Consider the following 26,540-nt stretch of genomic DNA (forward strand, 5'->3'; position numbering starts at 1 on the left):
ATGAAAAGGTATGACACTGTTATCCAGGAACTCAGCTTCCAGAGGCTCTCCTGAGACTCTAACGCTTGAGCTGGATGTAGATGGGTAAACGGAGTTTGCTAGATTAAGAAAAGGTAGAGCAATCTGTGCAAAGGGAATAGCATAGCAAGGGGGACAGGGTGACCAGCGGTGTCCTTCACTGAAAAATGAATAGGGGTGGGTCCGGTGCAGTGGCTCACATCTGTAATCCCAGCTACTTGGGAGGCTGAGGCAGGAGAATTGTTTGAACCCGGGAGGTGGAGGTTGCAGTGAGCCAAGATCACGCCACCACACTCCAGGTGGGGCAACAGAGCAAGACTCTGTCTCAAAAAAAAAAAAAGAAAAGAAAAAAAAGAAAAAAGAAATGGTGGAGAAATGAATGGGTTACAAGCACCTGTAGGACATTGGGTCAAAAAGTCCATTAGATAGTTGCACACACAGGACTGCAGCCCAGCAAAGGGTTCTGCTCAGCAAATGTCTATTTGAGGTTCATTAATAAGCAGATGATTATGGATCAGGATCCAGGGAGAGTTCTCAGAAAGAGGAGAGTGGAGGCCCAGCCACTGAATTATGGAAAATGTGTCCATTTAAGGGAGGAGCAGTAGAAGAGGGAGGAAAGAAGTGAGAAGATTCCAATCGGGAAGACAGGATTCAAAAAGAGACCTGGAGAAAAATGTAGCAAACTAGAATCCAAGAAAAGAGATAATTTCAGGAAGACTGTGGGTATTAAAGGCCACAAAAGGCATAGGTAGAAAACAGCCCATCAGATTTGGCACTGTGGAAGTTACTCACCTTCCTATCTGGACCAATCTCTCTGTGATGGTCAGACTGCAAGACAACTGGCAGGATGTTGACGGGTGAATTGTGGCAAGAATCAGGACAGTGAGTGTGGAAGAGCCTTTCCAGAAGGTGGTTTGGATGGAAGGGAGGGAGGAGAGATAGAAACTGGAAAGGAAAGGACTATGGGGCAAGGAATGGCTTGTGGTTAGGTGGAAGCAATTTGAGCCTATTTATATGTGCAAGGGAAACATCCCAGAGAGGGGTGCAGTGGATTAGACCACCACAGCAGATAAGCTGGGGCTACAGCAGTGAGCAAAGTTACATCCCTGCCCTCAAGGAGCTTATAGTCTAGCATGAAGAGACAGAGAACAAGCAAATAAGCAAATCAATACACGGCATGACGACTGCTGAGGAGAAACGCCAGTGGGCAGGGGAGGGAACAGAAGAGGCTGTGTGCAGTGTGGGGGTGGCAGGAAGAGCCCCCTGCTGCGGTGACCTCTGCCACACAATTTTGTTCCTAACACTTGTCAAACAAACTTGTGTGCAGCCTGGCGTTTTAGTTATGCGGTGTCTCTCTCTCCTATGACACAGGACAGCGGCTTCCACTTCCCCATCTTTGCCTTGTCCACATCATGGCGTTCTGCAGAGAAGGCTGTCCATGAATCTTTGTAGTAGGAACGCTACAAACCCTTCCTCTTCAGTTAGGACAGGCATTATCCAAACAATCTCCTCCCCATTCCCAGGGAATTCTCGGAAGTGGCACCTAGTAACCTACAGTGACTTAGGCAAATTGTCTGAATGCCTAAAGGGTACAAATTTTTTAGTATTCTCTACACATTTGCAAATCTACGCAGATCTTCTTGTTTTCGTTTTAACCTTACAGTTCATTTTGGGAATGGATTTGGGGGAAGAGAGAAAGAAATTAGTCTTTATAACCCTGCCAAACTCTGAATCCTACCTCTTGGTAAGGCATCATTTTAAAAGGTTAGAATAACTTTTATATTCATTATCACATTTGATTTCCCAACTTTATCTGCAGAAAAACAATAAATGGGGGCTTCCTATTAGTTCACCATATTTTCCTTAGGGAGAAATTCCTTGTATCTGATAGTCTTTAGGGTCCTCTTTGAGACTAAGATCCCCTTTGAAATGAGATGAGGTTGGCCCCCTTTCCCTACCCCAGAGGCCAGCACGCAGCACACACAGGAGAGGACAGGAAACAGAGGGGAGTCGCTCTGATCTCCATATTCTGTTCTTTCCCAGGGAAGATGCTCTGTTTTCAACCAAAACCAAGATCATTCTAAATGTCACTGCTCCACACCCCATCTGGGCTCCTGACAGCAAAGCTGCCTTGTTTCTGAATCAGATGTTGTCACCCACTGAAAAGCCTCCGGCATCCAAGCTTGGCTGGTAGTGGGGTCCTGGCTCGACGGGAGAGACTCAGCTCCCTCAGCGAAGCTGTCCCCCATCGTTTCTTTTGAGAAAGGAAGAGAATGGGGAAGGACCAGCAGCAACAGAGAACCGTTTCATCACTGCCTCTCTGACCTTTTAAAGAGCAAATGGTTAAAATAAATACTATCGGGCTCATTTCTATGGACTTGAACATTTTACAACCGGTAGAATCATGTGACATATTGCCATTTTGTGGAACTCCTAGAAGGGACAGAAGGAAATAAACATCGCTATGCAGTCTATAGGCTGAGACAGGCTTCACAGCTAAAACCCAGGACATGTGGTGTCTGGAGGGCAACTCGTGGCAGGCAAGAGGCAGAGCCTGCCCTGGAGTGCTGAATAAAGATGCTGAGGACGTCATGCAAGGATCTGCCATGAGCAAAAATATCAGAGTCCTCCAGGATGTGTCCACATTCTCATTAGCCCTTACACTGAGCCTCCTTCCAGATATAATGGAAAAAAAAAAAAAAAAAAAAAGCCTCAGGAGGCGAGGAGGCAAACAGGTGCAGATACCTGCACTTGGCTGCAGGTGAGAACTCTGGCTATAAATAACCCACCGTTTCATGGGGGAGGAGGATCCCAGTCACCACCAGGAAGTCATAAATTCAACTCCATTCATAAAAATTTATATGCAATCAAAGGATTTCAAAACACAGACTTTCATTTCATCTAATGTACCCACAGAGGGAAGGGAAGCCATGAGAAACTCCTCTACTGGTGGCCAAATGTTTTTCTTCGTAACCTGAAATGATGCACGAGCACATGGCTGCTTAGATCATAACATCCGCGATGTTTTTCAATAGAGGGGTAATGCCATGAAAAGCTTTCATGCTGCAAGCAAAAAGAAGACCTTCGTAAATTTACATTCAATGTGTAAAAACACATAATAACTTCTGTACATGATAGAGCTGTGTGTATGTGTGTGTGTGTGCTTTACGAAACAAAAATTTATATTTTGTCTACCATTGAAGGGAGTGAGGAGAGACTGATGTTTGTTGAGCATCCACAATGTGCCAGGTGCTTTGCAAGCCTCATCTTCTCATTTCATCCTCACAGCAGACCAAGGAGGTATAGCCTGTTGCCATGACCATTATATGAGTGAGAAAATGAGGCTCTGAGAGGTTTAACAACTTGCCTGAGGTCACACAGGAAGTGACCCTTGTTCTTCCTGCTACATCAAGCTGCCTCCTCAAGTTCCAACAAATACTTTTGTTACCTTGTCCCGTACATATCTGTAAATCTTCCTGCTAGAGTCCTTTTTATGGTTCATGGTAAGATGCTGCCAAAAGAGCTGAAAGAAATAGAAAGAGTCTTTATCAAGTACAGAAATGACAGGTCATTTCCAGAAGATACAGTACAAGAGTTCAATTTCATCATTAATTAGTATCTCATGCATATTGGACGAGATGTCCTTCTGTATCACATTTAGGAGATACTTAAGTTATATTCCAAGCACAAGCTAAAAATGACCTGTGTTCCACCATTGTTATCCACAACTTCCCTCTCAGTTCTTAGACAACAGTCTCAACTGTGACCGTATTACAATTGTCTTCCTGGCGCCGAGGTTGCATTTCATCTTTGAAAGCCCTGGTCAGAACAATTTTTAAGGATTCCTTGAATCGTTTCTTCTTACTGCTTCCCACAAAGAAGTAAATGAAAGGGTTGGCGCTACTGTTGATTGTGGAAAAGAGCAGGGAAATGTGGTGTAGGTTCCCAAAGGTTGACCAATACTCATAGTACAGCAGGTAAAGGAGTCTCATGGGCATGGCGAAGATGAGGAATATAATGATGGTGACCATGATGACGATGTACAGCTTGGAGGAATGGGAAGCCCACATGTTCTTCCGGATCTTCACGACCAAGATCGTGCTGGACACCAGCATGAGAGGTGTGAAGACCAGGAAGCTCAGGATGGCTATAAAGATGATGACTGCCCGGCAGTCACTTCGAGAGTGACTCTCTTCTTCTCTGTCGATGCACATGACATACTCCATGGTGGTCACCAAGCAAGAAAGAGCCCACAGAAGGGCACAGACCAACGCCGACTGGTACTTGGGGCGATGGCATCGGTACCAGATGGGGTAAAGGACTGACAGGCACCTCTCCACACTAATGGCCGTCAGCAGATAGAGGCCCGTGTTGTAGCCAAACAGAAAAGTCACTGATAATGTGACAATTGTGTAGTAATGGCCAGAAGAAAGCTCGTAATCTAAAGCATAGTCGATAGACAAGATGAAAATACAGAAGAGCAGTGAGATGTCTGCAATAGACAAGTGGGTGATGTAGACAGTGAAGGGATTTCTTCTCATCCGAAAGCACAGGAACCAGAGGAGAATCCCATTCTCAACAAACCCCACTGGGGAGATGCTCATAATGACCCAGTGCACGATGGGGATTTGCCGATGTGCATTCCCAACCGAGGCGTTCCTGCCAGTTGAGATGTTCGTGGGTTCCTCAACAACAGATGATGTCACATTTAACCCATCCATGAGGAGGTCTCAGGCTGGAACTCTTCAGGTAATTATCTGTAAATATGTCCAAAACAAAAACAAACACAAAAATCCATGAAAATTGTTGGACTGGAATAAAAGGGAGAAATTCAGCTATAAATCATAATCTTCATGTTATTAAAAAAAAGCTTAACAGACTGTACAGTTATCTTTTTCCCAATGATAAGATTAGGCCTTTAGGATCTGATAAGAAAGAGAACTTAGACCTGATAAAAGAGAGAACTGATTGAATGACCCTTTTGGATCCCCAGTGATAGCCATTCATTCTATATCACTGTGTGCTTGTGGCTTAGCGCCAAAAAGGAGATGGCCAGGCAAGAGTGGCCGAGTGCCCTGTGCAGGACCCATTTCCAGTTCTGGCCCGAGCTTTCCTAATGGCATTTTGAAAATCATTTCATCTTCTGGGCCTCCATTCATTTTCCTGAGGGACCAGGTTGACTGCATTAAGACTTGATGGCAAAATGCATGTTTGGGCAATGCTGCCATTGTCATTTTTTAATACATGAAGTGCCATAAGCAGGAAGGAGAGGGAGCACCTGGGACAATTGGACAATACTGTACCAATATTGCTTAAAGTGTGAACAATCAAAAGGCATTTATTTTACACGGCTTCAATATCTGGGACAAAGCTGGGCACCTGCTCAGACTACATAAGCCAGGCAAGCCATGTGTGGAGTAGATGGAGAGCCCTAACAAGACGTATGTACGTCCCCACAGACCACAGGCCAGACAGTGCAGGAAACACCATCGCCAGATGCCAGACAAAGCACTCTCCCGAACCAGGAAAAATGCTCAGCATTTGAGGCTGCAAAGGAAAGATTCTCAGAAACTTTCCCTCACATTTTACCAATTACAAAATGAATATATGCACAGCTCTGCCCTCTTGCTAAAACAAAAATACCCTACCACTGGGAAGGAAAAGGAGGCTATCAACAGAGATCATTTCCCTTGTTCCAAAACTAACTTGTCCTTGCTTTTAAAAAGTTTTTCTAGGCTGGACACAGTGGCTTCCTCCTGCAGTCCCAGCACTTTGGAAGGCCAGGGCAGGAGGACTGCTTGAGCCCAGGAGTTTGAGAACCAGCCTGGGCAATGTGGCAAACCCCGTCTCTACAAAAAAATACAAAAATTAGCCAGGCATGGTGGTGCATGCCTGTAGTCCCAGCTGCTTGAGAGGCTGAGGTCGGAGGACTGCTTGAGCGCAGGAGGTTGAGGCTGTAGTGAGCTGTGATCACGTCACTGCACTCCAGCCTGGGCGACAGAGCAGACCCTGTCTCAAAAAAATTTTTTTTTCTAGTTCGTGTGCATGCATATGTATGTGTATGTAGTAAAACATTGTTCTTTGTTTTCTGAACTTTGTCGGTAGGAAGCTGATCAAAATAATTTTTTTTTTTTTTTTTTTGAGACAGAGTCTTGCTCTGTCACTAGGCTGGAGTGCAGTGGCGAGATGTCGGCTCACTGCAACCTCCACCTCCCGGGTTAAGCAATTCTCCTGCCTCAGCTTCCCGAGTAGCTGGGACTACAGGTGTGTGCCACAATGCCCAGCTAATTTTTTGTATTTTAGTAGAGACAGGGTTTCACCATGTTGGTGAGGCTGGTCTCAAACTCCCGATCTCAGGTGATCCGCTTGCCTCGGCCTCCCAAAGTGCCAGGATTACAGGCATAAGGCACCATGCTGGCTGATCAAAAGAATATTCTTAATTAGTAGATATCTGTCTTTTCCTCGTGAGCTCACCAGAAGCAGAATAATACATAAATGTGTTATTTTGTGGCACTCGAATGGCTCTGGTGATATTAGACATTTCCAGAATCGAGTCAGCAGAACCCCAGCATGTGCAGGGTCCTGAGCTGTGATCTCAGTACAGCTGGGCCTGGATCCTGGGCCAGCAGGTAGCCTTTGGGTTGGCGAAACAGGTGTTTCCTTCCAGCAATGTGATCCAGGCTCCAAGGAGGCCTCTGCCTCAGTGGGCCCGATCACACCTCTCCCACTGACACTTCCCTCAGCTGTTCTAATGGGATGCAGGAAATTACTTTCACTGGAGGAGAGCTTCCTTTTACTTCATAATTAGAAGACAGAGACCCCGATAGGAACCCACATAGGACGAGAGCTCACATGCCCTGTCATGGCTAACCAAAGGCCTGCTGTAGAGACTGGGCCTTGTTAGAAGTTTGCAAGTAAGACCACCATGTTCCCCCAATTCTCCCCCCACAACATTTATCCCATGCCAGGCACTGTTCTAGGCACTGGGACACAGCAGTAAATAAAACAGACAAAGTGCCGGCCTGCTGGAGTCTATATTCCAGTGGGGAGGCAGTCGGTAAACAAAAAACAATAACAGCAACAACAACCAAACTGACGTCAGTGCATAAACAGTGCTATGGAAAAAAGTAAAGCAGCATTAAAGGAAAGGAGTGGCAGGGACCTGGGGGTTCCATCGTCCATAGAGTGATGGGAAAAGTCTCACTCATGAGGTCACACTTGGGCAAAGACATGAAGGAAGTAGGCGACTGAGGCCTGCAGGTTCTTGGGGGAAAAGTATTCCAGGCAAAGGGAACAGCAAGTTCAAAGTTCCAGAAGCAGGAGGCAGCCAAGAGTGAAGAACCGCAAAAAAGGCCAGTGAGGCAGGAACGGCCTGGCAAGGAGAATGGTCAGGTGCTGAAGGCAGGGGTCTTTGGCGGCCAGGTCCAATCGGGCTTTGCGGGCTGGGGCTTTTACTCCCAATGAGCCAATAAACCACAGGAGGTTCTTAGAGGAGGAATGTGGTTAACTTGGGGGACTGAGGCGTGAACAGCCTCGGTATGGCCTCTGTGTTCAGGTGACACTCTAGGGGCCACGGCAAGAAGGAGGAGGCCGTGTGGGAGGTGAAGGCACTGGCCTAGACACAGGGAGGATGTTAGCATAAACTAGGTTGTGGCAGAGGTAGTAATATCTGGTGGGAGGTCTTTGATTTGATTCACTGACGGAAGAGATATGTGTTGTGGTAGAAAGAGAGAATACGTGTTTAACCATTTGCTGAATGGACAGGTGCAGGTGAAGTGGGTTAGCAGGGCCTATGGAGTTTGAGAGGCCTGTGAGGCAGCCAGGCCATGTCCAGGAGAGGTCAGGAGCCGGGGGGACAGTTGTAGCCTGGGGATATAAATGTGGGTGTTGTATGCAAACAGGGGGAATTTGAAGCCATGAGTGAGATGACAGTATCTGTGAAATACAATTAAAAAGGAGAAGAGGTTCAAGGACTGGGCCTCGAGGCATTTCGAAGTTAGAGGCTGGGGAGATGAGGAGGAAGAAGGAGAGGAAACTGAGGATGACCTGACAGAGAGGCAGAAGGACAACTGGGGAAGAAGGGCTCCCGGGAGGCCAAGTAAGAATGAGTTGGAGGAGAAGAAAGTGTGATCAACTGGGCTAAATTCTACTGCAAGTTCAAGTGGGCTGAGACCTGGAACTTGATATTGACCATGGGGGTGGAGTCATTGCTGACCTTGGTAGGAGTATTTTCAGTAGACTGGACAAAACGAATGCCTGATGCAAGTGGTTTAGAGAGAACAGGAGGAGAATAGGTGGAGACAGTGAGTGTAGACAACCCTCTTGGGGGCTGTGGGGTTGAGAGGTGATAAACGGATAAGAATTATCCAGTAGAAAGCAAACAATTGAGGAGTCGAAGTAGGGGTCTAGAGCTGGGCGGAGTGGCGACCTTGCCAGAGCATGATTTATACCTGGTGAAGGGGAAGGCTGGGTGTGTGGCTGCAGATACGGTGAGGTGGGTAGACGTGGTTGTGGGAGTGCCCAAGGTGAGAAGTTGTCTTCTGAATGCGCAGTATCTCTTTTTCAGCAAAGTAAGAAGCAAGGTCATCAGCTAAGAGTGAGGAGATGTTAAGGGTTTTTTTGTTTTTTTTTTTTTTTGAGGCAGAGTCTGGCTCTCTTGCCCAGGCTGGAGTGCAGTGGCCGGATCTCAGCTCACTGCAAGCTCCGCCTCCTGGGTTCACACCATTCTCCTGCCTCAGCCTCCCGAGTAGCTGGGACTACAGGCGCCCGCCACCTCGCCCGGCTAGTCTTTTGTATTTTTAGTAGAGACGGGGTTTCACTGTGTTAGCCAGGATGGTCTCGATCTCCTGACCTCGTGATCCACCCGTCTCGGCCTCCCAAAGTGCTGGGATTACAGGCTTGAGCCACCGCACCCAGCCGATGTTAAGGGTTTAAGAAGAGAGGGCAAGACATGAAATAAATGAGGGAAAGAGAGGGCTAGGGACATACACAAAGTGCAGGATCTCCAGCCAGGCTAACCTAGAGCCCGCCCAGGCTAGTGCTCGGGAACCTGGGAGAGACCACTCAGCCTCACCCGTGCTTCTCTCCAGCTCGGTTCAGCTGTCCAGGTGCCGGTATGGAGAAAGGGGAGAGTTGGATTTAACCACGGCTGAGGTTTATCAGGCGGGTACGACACAGAGTGGGGGCCAAAGGAAGCAAAGCATGTAGAAGGGAAGGCCTACAATAATGGACTCTAGAGCCCAACAGGGTTAGGAGAAAAGTGAGGGCACGAGGGAGGTAACAGACGTGAACAGGAAATAGGAGCTACATATTGGAGGTCCCAGCGGTGTCAAGAAATCATTGAAGTCCCCATACTAAAGGCACTGAAGGGGAAGGAGGAGGTGGGGGTTGGAGAACGTGATGCTTAAAAAGTGAGCTTGGGGCAGTGTAGTTTTGGGGTTATCAGTATTAAGTGCAGAGCATGACCATGGAAAAGAAGGGCTGAGGGAGAGTGGAGGACAAGATCATTTGAGTTGAGAGCAGAACCTGGAGCCTCAGGGCTGGAAGAATTATCCACAGATGCTGAAATTGCTGAGAAATAGTGTTGGAGACCAGGAATATCGTTGGCTGTAATCCAGGTGCTAAAATCATCAAGGAATTTGGGACAGCAGCCCAGGGGTCCGAAGCAACCACAGCAAGGCGGGTGGGAGGCCATTCAGTGGCCAGCATGCACTTCAGAGCCTGGTGTTTTGTTGCTCCTGCTGCGGTGGTATTGGAGAGAGAGGAGAGAGGGAAGAAAAGTAACTCATAGTACACAAAAGGTAGGGGTAACAAGGGCCTGGACCAGCACCGTCCAACAGAAACACAACGTGCGCCACCTGTGTAAGCGAAGTTCTAGTAGCCACGTTAAAGAAAGTAAAAAGAAACCAACAAAATCCATTTTAATAATGTACTTTATTTAGCCTAATGTGTTTAAAATATTATTTCAACACATCATCAATACAAAAAATATGGATGAGGTATTCATATTCTTTTCTGTGCATTAAGTGCCCCAGATACAGCGGGTATTTCACTCTTGCAGGGCCTCTCGCTTCCAATGAGCCTGGTTCCCTATGCTCAGGAGCCTCATGCGACTCGGGGCTCCCGTGTTGGCCATCACAGGTCAACAGCCGTGGCAAAACCAAAGTCACTTATGCAAGGAAGCCAAGTGCTTTCATCTTTTAATTACTAACCTAAACCAAAGACCAGAAATATAAATTCAGGACCTAATCCAAGTTTTCGAGAACATTGACAAGATCGTCTTTCTGCCTCCGGTCCATTCCCTGGGATCTCTCATGGACCACGTCCTTCAGCTGCAGCTTCTTGCTATGTGGAGAGAGCTCTCAGTTATCCCAGGTCACCTCCCCTTCTCTGTCACCCTGCTTGCTCATCCTAGATTCAAGGCATGCTCTATTTTCACCACTGACCCATCCTTCGAAGCGGCCTGTCCTACCCTTTCCTTTTATAATACCAGTTTCTATTTCTGTATTCAACTTTTCTCCTTTTCCCCAAAAGTTTCCAAATAAATTCACAAAAGTCAACTGGGAAAGGTGTTTCAAATTATATCTTCTTTCTTTCTTTCTTTTTTTTTTTAGAGATAGGGTCTTGCTCTGTTGCCCAGGCTAGAGTGCAGTTGTGTGGTTATATCTCATTGGAGGTTGAACTCCTGGGCTCAGGTGACACTCCTGCCTCAGCCTCCCAAATCACTGGGACTACAGGTACATGGCACTACACCTGGCTCAATTTTTTTTTTTTTTTTTTTGTAGAGATGGGGTCTCGTTATGTTCATAGCCAATACATCTCTCCTTGTAACAGAGCAGAGTTAAAATTTTTTAATTAATAAAAAATTTTTAGAGATAGTCTCACTCTGTTGACCAGGCTAGAGTACAATGGTGCAACCATAGCTCACTGCAGCTTCCAACGCCTGGGCCCAAACAATCCTCCCCTCTCAGCCTTCTGAGTAGCTAGGACAACAGACATGCACCATCACACCTGGTTAATTTTGTTTTTAATTTTTTGTAGTGTTGCCAGGCTTGTCTCAAACTCCTGACCTCTAGCAATCCTCCTGCTTCAGCCTCCCAAAGTGCTGGGATTACAGGTGAGAGCCACTGTGCCTGGCGTCAGAGTTAAAATTCTATCTTATTGACTGTTGTGGATGGAATTGTGTTCCCTTCCAAAATTCATGTGTTGAAGTCCTAATCCTCAATGTGACTATATTCCATGATAGGGCCTTTAGGGAGGTAATTATGGCTAAATAAGGTCCTAAGAGTGGGGCCCTAATCCAATAGAAGTGGTGTCCTTGTAAGAAGGGAAAGACTCATGAGAGATCTCTCTCTGTGAGGGCACAGAGGAAAAGCCAGGTAAGGACAGAGGGAGAAGGCAGCCGTCTGCAAACCAAAAGAGAGCCCTCACCAGACCAGCCCTGACGATGCCTCGACCTTGGACTTCTGGTCTCCAGAACTGTCAGAAAATAAATTTCTGTTTGTAAGTCACCCAGTCCATGGTATTTTGTTATGGCAGTCAGAGCAGCCTAATACACCCACTAAACTGCAAACTCCTTGAAACCAGGACTTCATCTTTTTTGTGTCTGAATCTCCAACACTTGCACACAGTAAGCATTTAATAAATACTTATCAAACTGTTTCAAGAAATAAAGCCCATTATAACAGTTCTAAGAATATACTCCGCTTCCCCATGAGAGAAAACCACCACTTTCCATGCAGGGCATCACACTTAATAAACACGGGTTTCGAATTGTTAAGAGCACAACTCATGAAGCACATACAGCATTCAGGAAGACTTTGATCATGATGTGGATTTTAGTCATGATTGGAATGCACATAAAAATTCCATTGAAACTAGTTCTCATTTAAAAACGAATCATAATCCTCCAAATTGTTTTTATAGCGGGGCTCTATTTAAACGAACACATTGCTAAAAATCACATTCCCAGTCTTACCCAACCAACTGAGTTTCGGTCTCTGAAGCGAAATAGCAGATGGCGAGAAGTGCCTTGACAACAGCCGGCCCTACGTGCTCGCCACCCCAGCCCTTTCCTCCCCCAGCTCCTTGGTCATTTTGTGTATTCTTCATCTCTGCCGGTGGTTGACTGACGGGGATATCTGAAGTTGGGAAGTGTGAGGAGAATAGAAGGGTAATTGCTGCTAGCTGACAAAACAGTCTAGCTCAGAATAATTTTGTGTTGGCTCAGTGAGCCTCCCCAACAGCAGAGAGAAGACCACACAGCTGAGATCTCAGAAAACCATGCAGACAGGTAGGCACTTGCACTGCAGGGTGAATCAGTAGGGTAACTTCTCTCTGTGTCAACCCAGTTCTAGGACCAGAGGCTCTCTGCCCAGACATGCCAAACATTTTTCATTATCTTTTTTTTTTTTTGAAACAGGGTCTTGCTCTGTTGCCCAAACTGGAGTGCAGTGGTGCAATCATAGCTCACTGCAGCCTTGACTTCCTGGGCTCAAGTGATCCTCCCACCTCAGCCTCCTGAGGAGCTGGGACTACAGGCACTCACGACCATGCTAGCTAATTTTTGTTGTCATTGTTATTTCTTACAGAGATGGGGTCTCACCATGTTGCCCAGGCTGGTCTCAAACTCCTGGACTCAAGCGATCCTCCTGAATCAGGCTCCCAAAGTTCTGGGATTACAGGCATCAGCCACCACGCCCGACCAGCAATCATTTTTCTTACACAGCACTTGCATTTGCAGGGATGCATGTTTACCTGGCAGTGACAGCCTGGGGTGGAAGGATAGTTCATCCTGACAGCCCTCAGTGGCCCCTGGAGTGTCAGTTACACTGCAACGGAAACCTCAGTTGGGAACAGATTGCAAAGACAGACGAGGAGGTGACAGCACCGTGACTGGTCAGCATTACTGGAAGCATCACAGAGCATCTTCCCTCCTCTCTTTCTTCTCACAAAAGAGACGTCTAGGGCAAAAGGAATAAGTTAGTCTGTGAGAATATCGTGTTGTGGGGCTCTTGAGGCCAAAGCACCTTTCCTTCCATCCTAGCTTTGGAGCCTTGAAATCAGCTTGGGAGGCTGATAAGGATGATGTCATTGCCCCCTTTTTAGAGGGAAAAACCTAAGGATTAATAACCACGCCAGGCTCAGAGCCACCGTGTTGCACAGCCCCAAAGGACCTACCATCTGCGTTTGCTTCAGTGTGTCCAGTGCTCTCTGGGTCCTGCAGGGCTGTAGTGCCCAGAAACTTATGCGGATCTTAATCACAGTGTTGGCCAGGCAGAAATTCAGGTCACTTGACTTCTGACCATAAGCTGAGATAGTAAGAAGAAAAAAGAAGGGAGAAGGGACGAGAAGAAGAAAGGAGAAGGGGAAGGGGAAGAAGGGAGAAAGAGAAGGAAGAAGGAGGAGGAGGAAGAGGGAGGAGGAGAAGGAAGAGGAAGAGGGAGGAGAACGGAGGACGATGAAGAGGGAGGAGAAGAAAGAGGGAGGAGAAGGAAGAGGGAGAAGGAGGAAGTAGAAAAGGGAGGAGAGAGAGGGAGGAGGGAGGAGGAGGCAGGAGGAGGGAGGAGGAAGAAGAGGAACAGGGAGGAGGAGGAAGAGGGAGGAGGGAAGAGGAGAAAGAGGGAGAAGGAGGGAGGAGGAAGACGGAGGAGGAAGAGGGAGGAGGAAGGGAGAGGAGGGAGGAGGAGGAAGAGGGGGGAGGAGGGAAGAGGAAGGGGGAGGAGGGAGGAGGAGGAAGAAGGACAAAGGAAGAGGAGGGAGGAGGAGGAAGAGGGAGGAAGAGGAGGGGGAGGAGGGGGGGAGGAAGAGGGAGGAGGAGGGAGAAGGACAAAGGAAGAGGAGGGAGGAGGAGGAAGAGGGAGGAGGAGGGAGGAGGAGGAAGAGGGAGGAGGAGGAGGATGGAGGAAGAGGAAGAGGGAGGAGGAGGGAGGAGGAGGAAGAGGAAGAGGGAGGAGAATGGAGGAGGATGAAGAGGGAGGAGAAGAAAGAGGGAGGAGGAGGAAGAGGGAGGAGGAGGAAGAGGGAGGAGGAGGAAGAGGGAGGAGGAAGAGGGAGAAGCAGGAAGTAGAAAAGGGAGAAGGAGAGAGAGGGAGGAGGGAGGAGGAGGCAGGAGGAGGGAGGAGAAGGGAGGAGGAGAAAGAGGAAGAGGGAGGAGGAGGAGGGAGGAGGAGAAGGGAGGAGGAGGGAGGAGGAGGAAGAGGGAGGAGGAGGAGGGAGGAGGAGGGAGGAGGGAAGAGGAGGGAGGAGGGAAGAGGAGGGAGGAGGAGGAAGAGGGGGAGGAGGGAGGAGGAAGGGGAGGAGGGAGGAGGAAGAAGGACAAAGGAAGAGGAGGGAGCAGGAGGAAGAGGGAGGAAGAGGAGGGGGGAGGAGGGAGAAGGAGGAAGAGGGAGGTGGAGGAGGGAGGAGGAGGAGGGAGGAAGAGGGAGGAGGAGGAGGGGGGAGGAAGAGGAAGAGGGAGGAGGAGGAGTAGTCATAGTCTGGAAATCACTGTTCTATCAAACCCCTCAACTTCGCAGATTAGTAAGTGGTTGCTGGAGAGCCTGTGAGGCAGGCCAACCTTCACAACTGGTTTGAGAAGCCCTGTAGCCCAGCGTGCCTGATCTTAGCCCGGAGCTCTCTCCACTACACTCTGGGGCCCAATCCTATTTTTAAGACTTTACCTTTTATAGCCTCTCTATACTTAAGTTTTCTAATCTAGTCTGCCTCTAACCTTTCCTATTTAAGGAATTAAAGTCACCATATTGTAGGGAATATTTTTTATTAAGACTTGTTTAGGCTGGGCAGAGTGGCTCACGCTGGTAATCCCAGCACTTTGGGAGACCGAAGCAGGCAGATCACCTGAGGTCAGGAGTTCGAGACCAGCCTGGCCAACATGGTAAAACTCTGTCTCTACTAAAAATACAAAAATTAGCGGGCATGGTGGTGTATGCCTGTAACCCCAGCTCCTCAGAAGCAGAGGCAGGAGAATCAGTTGAACTCGGGAGACGGAGGATGCAGTGAGCCCAGATTGCACCACTGCACTCTAGCCTAGCCAACAGAGTGAGATTCCATCTCAAAAAGGAAAAAAAAAAAAAAATAAAAAAAAGGCTTGTTTAATTTCTAATTGTGACTTTGCCACTTTGCCACTATGTGGTCTCTGCATGTGAAGTAGTCCACAGGGACTGATCAAACCACTCCTGCCTGTTCAGAGACCTCTGCCACTAAATAAATGATTACCCTGAAACCACCTTTGCAAAAATTATAACAATGAGAAAATTATGACAGTGTGAGATCTCACCTAACTGATTCCATCTTGCTTCTAAACTCTAAGCTGTCCTTGTTCATTCTTGAGCATAGGCTGAACTAACTTTGGGAGGAACTTAGTTTATAGTTTAACTTTGAAACAAAGACAGTAACAGCCCTTTCCCAAAACAAGCCCACTTCTTGCCTAGGGACCAGAATGCCTTTGTGAGACTAACAAGTTAGGCACAAGATTCAAAATTATGGTTTAGGAGTCATGCAGCTAGAGGCCACAAGATTCTGTACCTCCCCGATTGCTCCTAGGGATAACATCACTATTGTAAAACCTAATATTAGGGCTCAAGATATTTTTTCAGACACTGCGTTCTGATGCACCAGCTGGTGCCACTCAACAGGTAATCTGGCTCAACCAGTTCTGTGATCCCACCCAGACCTCAAGACAACTTGCTTCAACTTCCTGTGACTTCATCCTTCATCCTGACCAATCAGCACTCCCCATTCCCTGGTCCTCTACACACCAAATTATCCTTAAAAAAACACCAGTCTCGGGCCGGGCGCGGTGGCTCACGCCTGTAATCCCAGCACTTTGGGAGGCAGAGGCGGGCGGATCACGAGGTCAGGAGATCGAGACCATCCTGGCCAACACGGCGAAACCCTGTCTCTACCAAAAAATACAAAAAATTAGCCGGGCGTGGTGGCGGGCGCCTGTAGTCCCAGCTACTCGGGAGGCTGAGGCAGGAGAATGGTGTGAACCCAGGAGGCGGAGCTTGCAGTGAGCCAAGATCGCGCCACTGCACTCCAGCCTGGGAGACAGAGCGAGACTCCGTCTCAAACAAACAAACAACAAACAAACAAACAAAACCCAGTCTCTGGATTTTCAGGGAGACTGATTTGAGTAGTAAAACTCTGGTCGCTCGTTTAGCTGGCTCTGCATGAATTGAACTCTTTCTCTATTGCAATTCCTCTGTCTTGATAAATCGGCTCTGTCTGGGCAGCAGGCAAAGAGAAGTTTAAGCAGTTACAGTCCCAACAGGGCTCATTTTATAGCTTCTTTAATCTTAACACAAAATGGGGGTATTTTCTTTTAAACGGAACAGTATGTGCTCATTGAAGACAATTCAGAAAGTCCACACATACAACTACTATTAAAAAATTAACCTGATTCAACATTTAGGATATTCCATTAGTTTTTGTTCAATGTCTTATACACACTCTTTTTTAAAATTGAGATTGCATTTTTATAATCTTTTGGTATCCTTTCTACCTTTTCTTCACTCAATATCATATTGTAAACATTTTCTCATGTCAGTATACACTCTTAAAGTATGACTTTAATATCACTAACTGAAGGTATCATGATTTATTTATTTATTTATAATTTTGAGACAGGGTCTCACTGTGTCACCCAGGCTGGAGCACAGTGGCGAGATCAAAACTCATTGCAGCCTCAATCTCCTGGGCTTAAGTGAGCCTCCCAGGTAGCTAGGACTAGAGGGACATGCCACCATGCCAGCTAATTTTTATGTATTTTTTGTAGAGACAGGGTTTTGCCATGTTGCCCAGGATGGTCTCGAACTCTTGGACTCAACTGATTCTCCTGCCTTGGCCTCCCACAGTGCTGGGATTACAGGCGTGAGCCACTGTGCCCAGCTTTCATTATTTATTTTTAGTAATCCCCTAGCCTTGGACATACCATTTGCTTCTGATTTTTCACCGCTATTTTTAAAAACAAAGCACTGTCATGAATTTACATGGATGCAAATTTTGTGCACATCTCTAATTATTCCCCTAGGACATATTTCTAAAAGTGGAATTGCTAGACCAAAGGGTATAAACATTCTTCAAGATTTAAATGTGCATTAACAAACTGTCATCCAAAATAACCATGCCAATTACATTAATACCAACATCAACAGTATATAAATTTTTAACAGCATATATGTTTCTTTTTCTACAACATCTTCAGTTTCTTAAATTCCCAAATTTGATAGGTGATAAAAGATACCTTGTTTTAATTTGCATTTATCTGATTCCTAATGAGGTTGGACATTCTTTTAGGTTAACAGTTACTTGTATTTTTCGATGGATTGTTTTTTCAAACTCTATGTTCATTTCTTTTATTGAATTGCAAGGAACATTTGTAAATATGGCAATTTGCTATATGTTATATGTTACAATTATTTTTCCCCAGAAACTGGAGTATTTTATAAAAGACATGAAAGGATGCTGCTTGGAGTTTTCTTAAAAACACTTCCTTATTGGTAAAGACCATCCTGTGCTGATCATTAAGATTTAGAGCTTGAAAAAATCATGCAGATACTGCAGACCGCCCCCTTGTTTTTCCAGGTGAGGAAATTAACTCAGGACTAGTCCAAGGTTGCGTACTTAGTAACAAAGGCAGCAGCAGAGCCTGGATTGCCCCAGGTCCAAATTGGCGCTATATCTAGCTCTCCCCTGCCCCACCCAACATACACACACACCAGCTCATTGTCAATAGTCCATCTGTGTGTGAAGTTCACACACCCATTCATGGGGCCGTTAAGACTTTTGGAACATTTATTAATGGCTTTTATGTCACCAGAAGCAACCACACTATCAACTGGGTTGTCAGTAATTAAAATCCTTAAAAGATGGATTTTTTTATTTATCAAAGGATGGATCTATTTATCAAAGAATGGATTTTTATTTATTAAAGCACCATCTAGCCAATACCAAACCCATAACCAAAACAACACAAACACACAGGAATGAGTTGTTTTCAGAAATACTGTCTCTGTTGTCACTTTCTTCTGTGAAACAGAGTGACTCCTAGCTATCATCATTATCAATAAACACATCTATTGATGAAGGACACCATGCTTCACCATTATGTGTAAAAATAATTGATGTCAGAGGGGGAAATTCAGGCATGTCCTTTCATCAGAACAAATAAGAGAAAGGAGCCAATCCATTCAACAGCACAGTGCTCTCAGCCAAGTCCTCCAGAAGGGGGATGAGACAAGATCTGGGGCTCGAGCCCCTCCCCAGTGCGTGAGTGTTGCTATGGAACCCCACTTTACGTCTCCTTGCCTCTGTCTCTGAGATGATGCTGGAGCCTAGCATATTTCTTCCCTCTGGCTCTCCTCTTGCCTTCCTGCAGTTCTTCTTCTGTCTCCTTCGGTGGATCCCTTCTTACACTGCCCTTTGCACGTTGGAGTTCCACCGGCCTCCATTCCTTTTTTTTTTTTTTTTTTTTTTTTTTGAGACAAGATCTCACTCTATCACTAGGCTGGAGTGCAGTGGCGCCATCTCTGCTTACTGCAGCCTCCGCCTCCCGGGTTCAAGTGATTCTCTTGCCTCAGCCTCCCGAGTAGCTGGGACTACAGGCACCCGCCACCACGCCTGACAAATGTTTTTGTATTTTCAGTAGAGACAGGGTTTTGCCATGTTGGCCAGTCTGCAGGCTCCATTCTCGACCCTTTTCGCTTCCTACTCTACAGATTCTCCTTGGGTGGTCTTGCTCAATCCCACCGTTTCAACCATCCCCACTTGCTGATGAAATTCAAATGCACAGCTTTAGCTCACACATCTCCCCAGCATGTCAGACCCATATAACGAACAGCCCTGGGTCTCTCCAACTGTGTCTCATGGTGGCACAGCAGCCTCAGTGGGCCAAAACAGCAATCCAACCTTCCCCACTGGTCCACACTTCCTCCAATATGCCTAATAGCCTTCCAACACAAAAAGCTGAACACTTTACCATAACCTTGTATGTCCCCTGCACCAGTGCCTAGAATCAGCCATTTCTCCAAGGAGCCCTGGTTCCTTTCAGTAAATAATTATATTTAGAAGCCAAGATCTGGGTGTAAAATGTGCTCATTGCTAGAAGGCTGTCACTGCTCCCAGGCCCTCTCAGGGGTAGGGCTAAGGAATATATGTACATAGATACATTTATGTATAGTGATACATATACACACCTACAGCTGTATTTTGGTATCTTTGTATATCTTTATAAAATATACACATATAATCATGAATTGACCCCAATATCTCCAATTTTGACCCACCGCCAGTGAATTCATTTGAGTTTTCTCCCTCTCCACATTTGTAACTCCCTTCTCTAAGAAACCTGGCTTCCATGGCCCTCTATGCATTTACTCATTTGATCAACCCACCTATGAACGGTTGCCTATGTCTGGCACAGCTCCTCCCCTGCCCTGCACAGATGCCCTCCTCACTTTGCTGGACTCTTTTACTTCCTGTTGGAACAGTGCTGCCCCTGCCCCCCACCCTAAGACACAAACCTCACGCAGCAGGAGCGCCAACACCCAGCACCAGTTCCCTGTACCCGCCACGCAGATATCCTGCTCTGCCAAGCACTGACATCCCCTGCCATGTCACCACTGCCACTGCCCTCACCCTGGCATGGCTGCCCCCATGGGGATGATCCTTGCCTATTCAGGCTCCAGCACTTTACACAAGCCACCACAAGCCAGGCTGACCATGGTGGGAAGTAGGACTTAATACCCACCACCTTCCTGCAAAACTCGAAGAATTGTAGGCAGTATCGCATCTGAATCCTGAAGAGACTTTTGAGAAGAGGGGTTTTGACATTGATCAAAGTACAGTGCAGAGATCACTGCCTATTCTGCTTGTGCCTACGGCTGCTTGGCCTGGGAGCTGCACTTTCAGTCAAACTGACCATGAGAAGCAAGTCCTCCATCAAGCAGATTAACCCCACTGGGCCTTAACTGCTTGACATACTGGCATTTTAATGTAGTTCTGAAAGGCTGGGGTATAAGAAATGCTAGAGATTGAAAGCACTTTGCCAGTATGAATCTCATGGAAATGCCAAACTGAGATAATGAATCAACAAGCAGGGAAAACAAGCATGGTGGTTTCCATAGATGGGTAAGGATGTGGGCTTTGCAGAGCCTGTGTCCTGGCAGGTCCACTTGAGATTGCTGGCTGCATTTACCTCTCAATGAAAGTGAGAGCAGCAGATGGGTGGCGGAGCTGATAGAAAAAACAAGGAGATTCAGAGTCGGCAGAGAGTTCTAAATGCCATACATTTATGCTGCTCAAGTGTTCTCTAGAGACCTCAGAAACAAACAACCCCTTCCACATTCCCATTCAGTTGAGCACAGTCCTCCCAGGGCCCCAGATTCCCAGCCTAGCACATCACTCTTAGAAGAAAGAAAGGGGGCTGGGGAGAAAGGCAGGGAGAAAAAAAGGAAAGATAAAAAAGCCAGCAGAACTCAGGTTGGAGGAGTGGGCCATCTGAAACTGCCTGTTGTTCCCAGGCAACTTAAAGACAGCCTGACCCTAGGCTGGACTTTCTAGGTGTGCAGATCCAGAGAAAAGGGCAAACTCTTCCCTGTGTGCGTGTGCAGTCACCTGGACAAACAGAAACCCATTTGTGAGATGGAATTTCCATGGCAGGCAAGGGCTCTGATGGGAATGTGCAGGGCAGGAACATCTGTCCTGGTATTAAATGCATCATTCCCGTCTTCCCCACACTGGGGCCATCTGCATGCAGAAGCAGAGACTTCTTGTTCCCTTTCCAAACATACCACTGGATCAATTTAGAGCCTTGGTCTAAAAGCGGGGAAGGTGATTTTGTCCCCTAAGGGATGTTTGTCATGCCTGGAGATATTTTTGGTTGTCACAACGGAGAGGAGTGTGCTACTGGTATCTAGTTGGTAGAGGCCAGAGATGCTGCTAAACATCCTACAATATACGGGACAGCTCACATGGTAAATAATTACCCAGCTCAAAATGTCAATGGTGCCGAGGCCGTGGCACTCTGCTAGAGGCCAGCTTGTTACCACCCTTTTACTGCTGCACCCACAGCAATCTAACAACACACTATACATTCTCTCACCAAATTACTCCTAAGTATCCTCGCTGGGAAGTGTTGCTAAGATGCTCATACCAAAGATCAAGACTGAGCAGGAGATTCCTTTTAATAAACACCTTGTCACCAAAGGACTGCACATGACTTCGAAAGCAACAGAAGCGAATACTGATGCCAGGGCCCACTAAGGAAAAACAAAGAAACATCAATACAGCTTGCCCCTGTGATGCCCAAGAGCCGACAGCCAAGTGATTTCTCCAGAGGAATCAAATTCAGTAACAACCCTTTCAAACCTCAACTTCTTTATCATTTATAAGCTTTCATTAAGCAACCGTGAAAACCTCCAAGTCCACCGTTCAAACCGTGAATTGATCCTAAGATTCTTTCCCCTGCGGTGAGTTAAAAAAGAAAACGCTACTGCAGAAGTTTCAACCCTGAAGTTGAAAAACAATGTCTGGGAACAGTTCACTCGGCAAAGAAGTAAATTTTCCAAAACAAAGGCAGGAGGAAAGAGAAGTTTTGCCAACACACACCAACGGCAAACATCCGACACACCGGAAAAAAAAAAAAAAAAAAAGGAAAGAAAGAAAGAAAAAACAGCACAGAAAAGAGTTACCCAAGAAATAGCTTTTGAAAGAGAGAAAATCTTACTCTGGTTGTCAAGGACAGCTAAGCAATGAAAAACTGGGAAGCAGACTCGCTGGTGTCATTTGCTCAGGAAGGGTCAGAGGTGGCCACAGGTTGGCTCCCTCTTCGCATCTGGGGCATCAATGCCCAGCCAGCCTGCAGGGTCTCCGGTCCCAACATCTCAAAGGATGGCTGCAGCCTCTCATCTCTGAAGGAATTAGAGCTGCTCTCCCACTGCTGAAAATATTTGAGATGTGCCAAGCAGATGGTCCCACGCTTATCAGCAGAAGCTTCCAATGGCATCATTCAGTGACACACTCAAGTGAAAATCTTCACGCCAATCCAGAGCGGGGTGTGAGCTGGTGACAATGCAAGGCGGTGGACTACCTTGAACCACTAAGGCCAGGCAGGGCTAAAGAGAAAGATGACCTGGAGAAATGCCACGTGGAAGGGCAAAACCGCATGTGTAGTGGAAAGATAGAACCAGCTCAAGTACCCTGCTCAGCGTCTAATAAGTCATGTGACCTCTGCCAAGCTCTCTAAGACTTGGTTTTCCCACCTGTAAAATGGAGCTAATAATATTAACTCAAAACATTGTAATGATGAGATGAGTCTATGTATAGACCCAGAGAGACATGCAAGAGACACGTGGCTAGATAGTGAAGGATTTGTTCCCTTCTCGCAACCCAGTTTCAGAGAGTATCCTGCTCATATGTAGTATATAAGTATCCTGCTTATATGTAGTATATAAGACTCATAGGGTGCAATGAAAAGCAAGCAAACCAAGGAGTGTGTTCAGGGGTGGAGGCAGGGGTCTGCACCATTGGCTATGCCCAGACTGCTTCCCAGCCTCGTCCGGGGGCTCCTCCTGGGAGCAGCTGTTTCTGTTAGATGCAGACTCTCACCCGTGCAGTCGGGAACATGAGAGCTTCCCCGATCCCTTTTCTGCATTTTTTTTTTGTTTGTTTGGTTAGGTTTTTGGTTTTTCTATCTTTTAAAAACCAAAAATGGTCAATATGTTACCCATTTTTCAAAGAACCCAATGTGAAGCCCCAAAGGCTGAGAATTTTGGATCTCTTGGACCTCAGGTAGCCAAGCTTGAGATCCCAAGCCTGAAGACCCACCCCTCACTCATGGTAGCATTTTCTCTTGTTCAAAGGGATTCCTTCACAGTTACTATGCCAAAGTATTAAGAGACCCCAGGGACCAACTATATCAAAAGGGATAAGAAGGCAATTTCAGACTCTGTGGGAAAGCGGACATAGGAACCCACAGATGAAGTTTCCCTCCAACTGTTTTCATAAGCAGTAAGACCATAGTCCCAGGGCAGAGCCAAACTACTCTTGTGGGAAGCCTGACCAGCAGCTCAGTCCTCCCAGTGGGAAGAAGAAAGGGGAGAGAAGAGAGCTTCCCTGAAGCCAGTATCTACTAGGTAGGTAGTGCTGAGCAGCAAATCAACAGACCAGGGGAACTCAGTCCTGAAGTTGGAAAGGTGTTCTCATTACCTGGTTCTGATGTTCCAAGGAAGAAGAAGTTCAGCCTCCTGGAGAACTTTAGTTTCCCAGAGGATGGTCAGAAACTAGAAAGGAAACAGGCACCATCTAAAGCAAACTGCAAGGCAGAAAAGAAGGAGCACCTGGTGGGAAAGGATCAAACCCACAGAAGAAAACGTGATTAGGGAAAAATAACAGGCTGCCCAGGAAGGTTCCAGTCCCAGCAGGGGAGGAATTGATCCCGAAGGAAACGAGAGATGAAGGAGATGGGATGGGACAGAGGGATCCTCTCTGCTCCACATTCGTTGCTTCTCAGATCAGGGGCTGTCCAGCTGTTATGAACATTTCACCCTGTCCCTATGGGTGCTGTGAAACCCTGCTCAGAGTGACCAACTAGAAGGAGGACTCCAACGTCATTATGTAAGTCAACAGAACAGAGGACCTCACCAATTTGCTTTTTCCAGTGCCTAACAGAAGTCTGTCCACATGGGCAGAGGACAACAAGCTGCACAATTTGGAAATTGATAATGGTCACAAGGTGACTGAAGAGCAAGCCACCAGGAAGCCAGGGTGGCCCGATGGCTTCTAGGTAGGGGGAGAGTCTCCAAAGGGGTTGGTGGCTGGCCGGGGAGTCTGAAAGAGGTGGCTCTCTTTGCCCCCAGCTTGAGTGGGTGGCGGAAGGCCCCAGTTGTTTGGTGACTAATTGGCACCACTAACAAAGCAGGAACTATTGCAGATGGAGCTGGAGTCGCATTTGTGGTAGATAATGATTTATCCTTAGAGAAAATACAGCAACTCACTGTAAAAATAAAACTGCTTGCATTTAAGCCACAAATAGGTTGGCTATTTCTGTGCTTGGTTTGTCTTTGTGAGTAATCATTCTCTTCTTGAGAGGTGGGCAGAGTTTGAGGGGAAGAGTGGGTAACAAAGCAACTGAACCTGGGGAAGAGGAGGGTCTGGAGCTCCAACTTCCGGCGGAAGTTCTAGCATCCACCTCCAAGTCACGCCTTCCAAAGTTCCCTAGAGAAACAACATCTCTCTTTCTCCCATCAAACAACCGAGAACCATAATGAAGGGTGCCTGGCGAAGGGCCTTATGGGAGCAGGGAAGAAGGAAGCTTATTTACCCACGGCCATGCAGTGGACCCATAAGTGGCAGTACACACAAGTGGCAGGTCCCTAAGTAGTAGAACCACTAAGTAGGGTACAGTGGTAGAATCCCTAAGTAGACCATAAGTGGGAGAGCTCATAGACACACCAGTATGTGGTAGAATTCCTTTCTTCCATCAGTGCTTTACCCTAAAGCTCCAAACCCTCTCCGTGCCATGGGGTCTTCACTCAGCACTAAACCCAGGGAAGTCGAGAGAATTCAAGTCACATCCTAAGATGTGTTCCTCATCTGGAAGGAACTCTTCTATGCCCTCGATGCCGAGCCTATATTCTGGGGAGATAACCATTAAGTGCCTCACAAAATCCCAGCACTCCCCTGCATGTTAAAAAGACGGAGAGTCAGCAGGGCAGGGAGCTGGGCTGCACCAACGGAGGGAATGGTCAGTGCCTGAGTGCTCACTTTCACAGAAGACGGCTCGAGTAAGAAGTGGAAACACATGGAAGGTACACAGAATTGCAGGCAACTAGCTTAGGACACATGGTCTCAGTTCACCATGCAGGAGCAGAACAACTTCAGGTAAGCTAGAAATTTAGACTTGCAAACTTGACGGGAGGGACGAGTGATTATCCCATCCGTTTGATTGACAGAGTCTCAGCGTGGAACTGGTCTGCCCTCTGTCCTCTGGAGCTGCAAAAGAGGCTTCAGATCTCACTGGCCAGATGAAAGTCCAAGATAAAACCCTGACAACAGAACTCTCCCAGGCTGATCGGATCCCCATCAGTCTTAGGGAATCTTCTCCAGGCTTCTGCTGGCCAACCCTGACCTGAATTGGTTGGGTCTGTTCCCGGTAATATTCTTTACATTCAGCATACATTTCTTAAACATCAGATCTGAAAGAGAAAAGACATCTTCTCCCCTGTGTGCTTGGTTTCTTCCAACTAGTCAGGTCCACAACGGGGAGCACAGTGAGAGAACTACAAAGGGCAGAAACTATACAGGTATGAAGACAGGGAAGCAAACCCGCCGGACACAGTGCAAGTAGCCCTCCAAGATGCACCCTGGGAAGGGCCCAGAGCATGGCTGCAGACAAGAACTCATCATGTGGGAGGCTTTGCTTCCAGCCCCCCGCCGCCCCACCCCCAACCTCCCCTCAATCACAGGAATCTGCCCAAAAGGAGACTTCTCATCTGGCACAAGTGCCTTTGCGGAACAATGAGGAGGATGTGAAGTGGCCCAGAAAGAGTCGGGCATCCCTAATCCAGGACAGCCCTTCCACTGAGGGGCGGGGCGAGGCTCAGGGAGCTGCTTCCCTCCTGCAGGAGAGCCTGGGATGGTGCCCGCCGCCCCAGAGATCATCACAGTGGACAAACTAGACCTCACTAGTTCCAAAAGGAGAACTCCCAACTAATATAGCTCATATAAATAAGAAAATAAATAAATGCCTAAGTTCCCCAGAATCACCAGATATCACATCTACAGGGCTGGCTAAAGTTTGCAGCAGGAGAAAATAATTAGAAAATAAACCGAGCATGGTGTGAGGCAGCCTGGGCCAACATAATAAAGATGGGGAGGAGGCAGGGGTGGCACCGGGTGCCTGGGCAGGGTGGGGAAGGAGGGAAGAGGAGAGCAGCACACTCCACCCCCAGGGGGAGATCAGGTCTGCCTGAAGAGGCTCACACGCTCTGACGGTTTGGGAAAATACCTTTACCCCAACTAATTTTCCTCCCTTCCTCTCCTCTATTTCCCTGGGAATCTTTGTAAAAAGGGCCCCTGAGGAAAACCAGTGCCAGAACCCTTTGCCCAGGACAGATGATCTTGCTCATAGGGACATCCCTAGAGAAAGTTCGCATTGAGTCACAGGTGAAAATGTACGAGCACTTTGTGGATGACTCGCTCGAAACGATCTGAGAACTCATCTGCGCTTCGGGTGTGTGTATTCCCGTCTGTCCCTCCTCCCGTTCAGCACCATCTGGATTAATATAGCTATAGAGGAAAGCCTCAAAATTCCTTTGTGTGTGTGTTTTTTTTTTTGTCCCCGGGAGTCACAAGGACATTTCTTAAGTGCTCAATATTTTATCCCCATTTTACAGATAAGGAAAGTGAGGCTTGCAGAGTTTAAGTAACTTGCCCTAACTCTTGTCAGAGCAAGGAGAGACTGACTCCAGAGTGCGCAATCCCCACCTATACCTAGGGCGTAAAAGCTGTAAAGTATAAAC

At 47.1% G+C, this 26,540-nt stretch overlaps 1 protein-coding gene across 1 annotated transcript; it reads right to left on the reverse strand.

The window, feature by feature from the left end:
* Nucleotides 1–3,624: 3,624 nt before the first annotated feature.
* MAS1 (MAS1 proto-oncogene, G protein-coupled receptor) lies at nucleotides 3,625–21,957 on the reverse strand. The gene is made up of 3 exons (XM_025384009.1): nucleotides 21,796–21,957; nucleotides 12,775–12,980; nucleotides 3,625–4,775 (listed from the first exon to the last, which is right to left on the reverse strand). The coding sequence occupies exon 3, from the start codon at nucleotides 4,737–4,739 to the stop codon at nucleotides 3,762–3,764; it is 978 nt and encodes a 325-aa protein (XP_025239794.1). The 5' UTR covers nucleotides 4,740–4,775; nucleotides 12,775–12,980; nucleotides 21,796–21,957; the 3' UTR covers nucleotides 3,625–3,761.
* Nucleotides 21,958–26,540: the final 4,583 nt, after the last annotated feature.

Source organism: Theropithecus gelada, chromosome 4 (genome assembly GCF_003255815.1).
Source record: "Theropithecus gelada isolate Dixy chromosome 4, Tgel_1.0, whole genome shotgun sequence".
In the NCBI taxonomy this organism is placed as follows: domain Eukaryota; kingdom Metazoa; phylum Chordata; class Mammalia; order Primates; family Cercopithecidae; genus Theropithecus; species Theropithecus gelada.